General features: G+C 41.2%; 1 protein-coding gene across 1 annotated transcript in view; it reads left to right on the plus strand.

The window, feature by feature from the left end:
* The first annotated feature begins 1299 nt into the window (after nt 1–1299).
* The window catches only part of ech1 (enoyl CoA hydratase 1, peroxisomal), an 18617-nt gene continuing 11388 nt past the window's right edge, over nt 1300–8528 (plus strand). Inside the window, exons 1-4 of the mRNA XM_048618282.1 lie at nt 1300–1991; nt 4565–4653; nt 5026–5150; nt 6121–6169. Of these exons, the coding sequence (XP_048474239.1) occupies nt 1867–1991; nt 4565–4653; nt 5026–5150; nt 6121–6169 (388 nt within the window). The 5' untranslated portion in view covers nt 1300–1866. The remainder of the gene's footprint in view (nt 1992–4564; nt 4654–5025; nt 5151–6120; nt 6170–8528) is intronic.

An 8528-nucleotide genomic window follows, 5' to 3' on the forward strand; every position in this document is an offset into this window, starting at 1 on the left:
GATGAAGGGTCTAGGCCCGAAACGTCAGCCTCTCTGCTCCTATGATGCTGCTTGGCCTGCTGTGTTCATCCAGCCCTGCACCTTGTTGTCTCGGGGTCTCAATAGAGTTGGAAGCTTCAGTAAATGTCTCCTGGCTGCTTTGAATTTTCTCTTGATGTTTCTCTTTCCTCCTGGATTGGAGAATTGCATGTGAGAATGTATTTCTGAATTTGCCTTTTCACCAATGGGTGTGTTTGTAGGGTGTTACTATATCGGAACAGTTAGTTAATAATAGTTACGTATCTGTTATTTGGTTAAGTCTTCCAATAGAGTTAAGTTATTATAAGTTCTTCATTTTGTTTGTATTTTAACTATAGGCTTTAAATAAATTTGTTTTTACTTAACGTCAAGTAATTTGACCAGTCCCATTACAACCGGAACACACCACTTCACATTTGCCTTTAAAATAAGAAAAACTTAGGGTCTACCTTCTTAAAATAATTTGAGGGGGTCTGGTCTTATCCATAATACAGCTTACCTTCTTCAGGGCATTTAGGGATGCACAATAAATTTTGGCCCAACCAGCAATGCTGGAAATATATGCACTAAAAACCAGCTGGATTTATGCTGATATCACACAGTCGTAATTGGAATTGGGGTTGATGTGGTTGGATTTCCTGTCATGAGTTCATTCCTTCGCCATTCCATCTTTGCATCAGAGTGGAATTTGGGGTTGCAATGAAACTAGGAAACCTGTTGCGATCAGATCCCCGCTTCACAATATTGTAAAAAAGGATTTGCAGTTACGGTGCATCCCATAACAATTAAATGTCTCAAAGAGCTGAAGGGGCCCCTAAAATGTGTACACTCTGACAGTACGGCAATTGCACAGTACTGCACTGGAATGCCTGCTTTGAATTCTCTCAAGCCTTGGTGGGAATTTAAATTTGACGACTTGTAACCCAGACAAAAGACTTCCTCTTCCTCATTCCATTCTTCTTTCCCTATCCATGAGATTTTGCTCCTCATTTGAAATATTGCAACACTCCAGTCGGAACAGCAATGTCCAAGTGACACAGAGTCCGTGGACTGTGAATGATGTAATCCTGGACAACAATCGATTAAATAAAGAGAGTCATCAGGGTGAAGGTACAAAACTGTACCTAAGTGATGTAGGAAAGAGCAGAGAGATTCACTAATCTAATCCCATTGTTCCCATATCATCATTTTAAACCCTAACAACATCCAGAATGTGAGGGAAAATTTTGATTCCACAGATTCAGAAGTTAGGATTGATTGAGGACAGTGAACTTCAGTGGTGAATTGTCAGATGTTCAATGGTTCTGGAAAGTGAAATCCTTCACTCCATCTTGCTCTATCTATTTACTATATTCCCATGGGGTTAGGGTTCTATTCTACCCCTACTAATTGTCTCAGAGCTCAGTCTTTCTCTGTCTTAGGATATCTTATTTATCTCCAGACCTCTTTTTTGCCTACACCACAATTCTGCCTCAGCAGTCCCAAGACATCCCATCTGTTCCAAGACAACTCCTTGTTTGTTCCAAAACACCCCTGTCTGCTCCATGACCTTTCCCTGTCTGCTTTGATGCATTCCTATCTGCTCAAGACTCCTCCCTGTCTACCTGAGATACCGCAGCGTGTTCCAGGATTTTCTGCCAAATGACCTGTTCTCTGGCTTCCAGCTTCCCTAAGCCCTGACTGTGGATTGACACTATTCCACAAATCAAGTTGTGCGGAAATGAATGTGGGGGAAAGAGTTTGCATTTTAGGGACTAAGTGTACGAGTTTCTATTCAGTCTTATTCCACTTCTGATCACCCCTGCAGGTCGAGGCCTGTTCCAAACATTGCAGTTCAGAATACGGGCAATGTCTACTGCTATGCCCTCGTACAATTTTGAGACTCTGCATGTCTCGCAAGCAAGAGACAGTGTGCTGCATGTGGAATTGAACAGACCCAAGAAGAGGAACGCAATGAACGACATGCTTTGGAGGTGACTGCAAATTTTGTTGAATGATGTTTAACAATGAGTAACACTGATCTATTCTTGGTTAAAGGGATTGCCTGTTTTAACACTGAGTACTCATTGATTAAAGGGATCCCTCACTTACCTTTGATTAACTGCTCATTAAGGGGACTTCTTGATGTAATAAGCGTGTGAGACCAAAAGATCATAGGCTTGGTCCTTAGTCTATGTTGCTTGAGCAGTGGTACCAATGGTACGAGCATTGTAGCACGCCACCTAAAAGTGGTAGCTACAGAAATAATGGATGCATTGGTTGTAATTTTCCAAAAATCCTTGGATTCTGGAGAAATAACCAGAGGATTGGAAAACTGACAATATGACACCTCTATTCGAAAAAGGAGGGAGACGAAAAGCAGTAATTGTACATAGTTATAGTTTATAGGGTAAATGCTGATTTAGATTAACATCCACTGTTGGAAAAGTATTGGAATTGATTATTAAGGAAGTAATAGCAGAACATTTGAAAAATCATAATGTAATCAAAGAGAGTCATGAAAGAGTTATTACAGTTTTTCGAAGAAGTCTCAACCAAAGTGGATAAAGGGAAACCAGTGGATGTGTTATATTTGGACTTCCAAAAGACATTTGACAAGGTCCCTCACAAAAGGTCAAGTCAGAAGATAAGAGGCTACCGGGTTGGAGTTAGTATATTAGTGTGGATAGAGAATTGGCAGGAAGCAGCAGGTCAGGGATAGGGGATTCTTTTTCAGGTTGGTAACCTGTGACCATTGGGGTTGTACAAGGATCAGAGCTGAGACTACAACTGTTTGCAATAAATATTAATGACTTGGAAGAAAATGAATGTACCATTAGCCACATTTGCAGATGACATTAAAATATGTGGAAAGACAGGTTGTGCGAGGGATACAAACAGTTCACAGAGACATATTGATAGGTTAAGTAAGTGGGCAAAAAGTTGGCAGATGGAGTATAATTTGGAAAAATGTGAAGTTGCTCATTTTGAAGGGAGAACAAAAGAACAATGTTATGTAAGTGGAGAAAAACTGCAGAAAGTTGCAATGCTAGGAAATTTGGTGGGGCATTTGTGTATGAACCACAGAAAGCTAACACACAGGTACAGCAGGTAATCGGGAAGTTTGATGGAATGTTGATCCTTACTAAAGGGGATTGGAAGATAACAATAGGGAAGTCTTACTGCAACTGTACAAAGTGCTGGTGAGACCACATCTGGAGTACTGAGAGCAGTTTTGGCCACCTTATTAAAGGAAGGATATCATTTCGTTGGAGGCAGTTCAGCAAAGGTTCACCAGGATGATCCCTGGTATGAAAGAATTGTCTCATGAGCAAAGACTAATCAGGTTGGGACTCATTGAAGTTTGGAAGAATGAGTGGTGATCTCATTGAAACGTATGGGATTTTTACAGCCTTGTTGAGGTAAATTTTACAGGTAAATGCTTAGCAGATGTTCCCCTTCATGGACCAGAGGTAGTAGTCTCGAATAAAGGGGTGCCATTTTAAAGTTAAAAAGAAGAGGAATTTCTTCTGTGAAGGTTGTGAGTCTTTGTAACTCTTTGCTAAAGAGACCAGTGGGACAATAGTCCTTGTGTACATTTAAAGCTGAGATAAATTCTTGATCAGTGGATTACAGGCAAAGGGCAGGAAAGTGAATGTGAGGAATGTCGGATCAGCCATGGTCCTATTGAAGGTGGAGCAGGTTTGAGGGGCCGAGTGGCCTACTCCTGTTCCTATTTCTTGGGTCTTATTGTTAGGGGTTCCACTGTAGGAAGGGTATATCAGACAGTTTCCTACCCAGGCTCCTTTCTGGAGAGAATAACCACAGCATGTGAATTGCTTATTAGAATCTTTAAACTGGTAAAATGTTCATAGGCTTCTAAAGGGTTATCAAATTAAATTTGACACGAGTCTCAAAAGGAGATTTTCGGATAGGTGAGAAAAAAGTTGGTAAAAGTAAGTGTTAAGAAGCGTCTCAAAAGAGGAAGGGGAGGTGGTCAGGCAGAGAATTTAAGGGGTGAATTCCACAAGTTAGGGCCCTGGCAGCTGACTGCCAATGATAGAGTGATTGAAATCAGGACTGGTAAAGAGCCAGAATTGGAGCACAGCGATCTTACGAGTTTTGAAGGTGGAGGAAATTTCAGAGATAGAGAGAGGTCAGGGCTGGAGGATGTTACAGAGTTTGGGAGGGGTCTGAGGGCTGGAGGAGGTTACAAAGATAGGGAGGGGCCTGAGGGCCAGAGGAGGTTACAGAGATAGAAGCTTATAGGGGCCAATGAAAGAACCAGATACTAAATTAGCTGATGGGATTCAAACATCAGTTGTCCGTTTGTTATATCATGGTTATAATATCCAGGTGGATTTATTATCTTGCCATTACTGTTAGTGATGCTGACCTACCTTGTTGTTTCCAGCCACTCACCCTGACTTCACACCCCATTGCTTTCTCCAGCATAGTAAGTTGTTTGCTGTCTAGTAAGTGCTACCTAAATAACTTGAACCCTTAGCTGTTGGTGGCATTAAACCTTGTGTGCTACAACAGTAATGACACTGTCTTGTTCCAACAGAGAGATGGTGGAATGCTTTAAAAGAATCGCCCATGACACTGACCACAGAGTTGTTGTTGTATCAGGAGCTGGAAAAATGTTTACTGCAGGTAAGTGTGACCTTAAGCTTCAAAAAAATCAGCTATGGCATATATGACACATAAAAATTCATATTTTCAAATCCTCTGATGCTGCTGTGTTCTACGCCTTGTTATCTCAGATTCTCCAGCATCTGCAGTTCCTACTATCTCTGAAACTATTCTAATAGATCCCCCAGTTTGATAGGGGAGAGTGTTTGAGGATGAACAGTAACACAAGTTGGATGGTTTAAATGCCCTACCTCTGGACTGTAATTTCTCAAATCCTGTTTTAACTTCAGCAGCCTTCCTAATCAGTGATGACAATAGTGATTGTAACAAGGAGATGGCTAATTATTGCATATTGATGCTGAATCGAATCAGTCAATGTGCTGATGTTTGCAGGAATTGATCTGATGGACATGGCTGGAGACGTATTGCAGCCTCCAGGAGATGATACAGCAAGGAAGGCCTGGCACATGAGGAACAAGATTCTTCAATATCAGGAGAGCTTTAACGTGATAGAAAAGGTATGACCTATGACTGTCATTCCACCAGGATCCTTCCTGGTTCAGTCTCAGAATCAAGTTGCAGTTTGCACCTGGACGCCAAATCGCAGTTCACATGTGGATTCCAAGTCACAGTTCACAATCACAGTCATGAAATCCTAACCCTATTTTTGCACGACCAGTGCAAGACAGCTCAAGCTAACAATAATCATGTTAACAAGCTGAAATATGTTTCCACCCCAAACTCTTTCACACAGACACCCATCCACAGCTGCATGCACCTGTGCATGCTCACAAATAACCCACATGCATGTTTATATACATACATGCATACACCCCTGTGGACACGCACACCCACAGATTCCACGTGTGGAGTATGTGCACGTGGCCGCAGTGCTGCCTCCATCAACCCACCACCTGCCCAAAGGGAAAGCGTAAAATGAAATCCTTTGTTCTAATCTCTACATAGCCCCATGGTCTTCTGGGACAATGGTGACTTTACCTTACATACTACCCTTAAAAAATTCTCTGGTGGTTTAATTGGTGTTTTGTGTTTAATAATTGCCGCGGTGTGTGAGTGAAATTTCACTGCAGCATGTTGTGAAATTAAATGAAATATTCGTCTGATTCTCCAGTGCCCTTCAGGACAAGGTACTCTGCACACCTACTCAGTTTGGGCAACAGATTATTTCAGCCCCAAGTCACGTCGTTGTCTCCTAAAGCCCAGCAAGCACCCATACAAGTGGACCATGATGTTGCATTGATTGAATAAAGTACTTTTCATCTTCTCTGATTATTAGGTTACTTTGTTTTCCGTTTTTACCTCTCCAACTTATGAATCTTTGTTAGTCTGAGCACAAAGTCCAACCTGTTCTCCAAGACACAGGAGAACTTTGGCTTGTGCTCCAGATAGCGACCCTTTACAAAAGTGTTCAAATGTGCATAAATCTACTGTTTGCTGAGTGTAGTTTTAATTTGTGCTCCATTTCAGTGTCCTAAGCCAGTCATTGCAGCAGTCCATAATGCGTGCATTGGAGGAGGTAAGTGCTTGAGTGATTTTAATAATCTAGAAGGTTCATTTTATGAGGGATAGAATCCTCACCACATGAGCTACTGACTGACTCTTGCATGTCTCCATACTGTCGTGAAAGTATATAATTTTGTAATTCATGTGGTCAGAGAGGTAGTTTAGTTTTAGGGACCCAGTCTTCAACGTAGATAAATGGAAAATCTGACTAAGAAAATGGTAAACAATCCCAAAATAAGTGCAATTCAGACAGACCCGGATAATTACAGTTCGAAAGGAAAGTTTCATTGTGAGAGATTAGTAAAGGTAATTCACACCCAAAATTATAATGGCTACATTGGATCTATCTGGAGGAGTCAGTTTGCCTCAGCAAGTATTTTGAATTAATTCATGTACATTCCCAGATCAAAAGAATTAAAATGACTTGTAAAGGGATTTCTTGATAAAGCCAGTAAGTCTAGAAAAATTATTATAGTCACCATCAGAAATATAAATTATACATATGGGTCCCAAATCAAAGGATTGTTTTGAAGGTGAAAGATAACTAGCTGAGATCTCTGTCTGGAACATCCATGTATGGCCGTATGATACGGAGTCAGGGAGTAATCTTCTGTGTTTTGGGTTCACAAGCAGAGAGAGAGAGAATGTCAATAGGGCTTAGCGTGGAAGGCTGTGAAAGAGCAATGGTATATCTACCAACAGCCAGAAGAAGGAGTAGAGAAGCCATTAGGAACCAAAGATGTTCTTTAGTTTGAAGTAACTAAGTGGGAATTATGAGTGAGGCCTATGCTTAGGACAACAACGCCAGGTTCATCAGTACTTAAAAATTGCCAGGTCTGTTTAGCAAAGCTAGTGGAAGCAATCAGCAGTACAATCCTTGCAGAAAGAGGTCTAAACATCAGTCTGAGGAGAATCAGAGTGAGTTCCTGAAAGCTGTGTCACACTTTGGTTTGGTCTCAGAAGAAGAAAAAGATTCTATAAAGTATATGGAAAGTCTTGTGTTGAATTGAAGACAGAATGGGTCATTACAATTATCAGCTTTGATAAATACAGGTTTGCAAAATATAATGTGAAATCGGTAGGGCTTTGTCTAAATCTTGTATAGTGGAAATTTTTGTTTAAAATGTGAAACTTCGTGATGTCGTTCTTTCAGGAAATAGCTGGGAGTTTGATTTTTTTAAAGAAGTAATTTATAGTCTCCTGTGTGCTCATCATTACACTGATATGTACAATAAAGGGCTTGTTTTAAAGGAGAGGTTCTGGACATCTTAAATGCATGGAAACTCCTCACCAGCAGTCCGAGGGTATTATTGCAGACTATCTGTGGCTCAAGCATTCGATTACCAAGATCACTGCTCTACCTGCTTTGAGGTGGCTGTAAATGAACAACCTAGTGAACTATTTTGAAGATGACCAAGGGAGTTCTCCTGTGATGTTTTGGTTAAGTTTATCTTTCAATCAAAATTATAAAGATAGATTGTCTTGTTATTGTGGTTTTGCTGTTAGTAGGAGCTTACTGTGTACAAATTGTCTGCCCTTTTTAGATGTTTTTAATCAACCTGTTCAGACTTGTTATGTCACACCTCCCTAAGGGCATTGTGGGTCTAGCTAAAGCACTTGGACTGCAGTGGTTCAAGGAGGCAGCTCACCATCATCTTCTTAAGGGGCAGTTAGGAATGGGCAGTAAATGCTAGCCAGTTAGTGACACCCACATCCTACAAGTGATTTTAAAAATACACCTCTGGAGTAGGTGAGATTTCAGCCGAGGCTTTCTGGTCCAGCGGTGGGGACACTTGCACTGCAACTCAAGAGCCCCCTACTCTGTTACTTCTTACATTGCACTCCATTCTAAAGTCCACTGGGGTGTGTTGAGACAATTGATGGCCCAATATAATAGTGGATGACTTTCAAGTGATCTTGGAAGTGTTGGTGCTTGCACCTGCCAATCTGTTCTTTCAGACAGTATAGGATTGAGAGGTGCTGTTGAAAAAGCTGCTCATTCTTCTCTTACTCCAGCTGGATATTCTCGCCACATGACAGTTCAGACTCACTGAGTCCAGGTTAATTATTGACTTGTGTATGTCTCTGGTCAGAGTCTTGTTGGCTGTAACGTGACTAAGTGTTACAAAGGACAAGTGCAGGACAATTCACAGGGTCAATCTGTGTTCACTCGTCCACTTAGAATGCATTTTGCTGTGAGATAATGGACCTACAGTGATCATTTGGGATGGTAATATTCTTTTGAAATTATAAATGGAACATCAAGCAGACTATCATTTATCTAAGACAACACAGTATGGAGCTGGAGGAACACAGCAGGCCAGGCAGCATCAGAGCAGCAGGAAAGTTGACGTTTCGGGTCGGGACCCTTC

This window comes from Rhincodon typus, chromosome 39, assembly GCF_021869965.1.
Source record: "Rhincodon typus isolate 14 chromosome 39, sRhiTyp1.1, whole genome shotgun sequence".
Classification (NCBI taxonomy): domain Eukaryota; kingdom Metazoa; phylum Chordata; class Chondrichthyes; order Orectolobiformes; family Rhincodontidae; genus Rhincodon; species Rhincodon typus.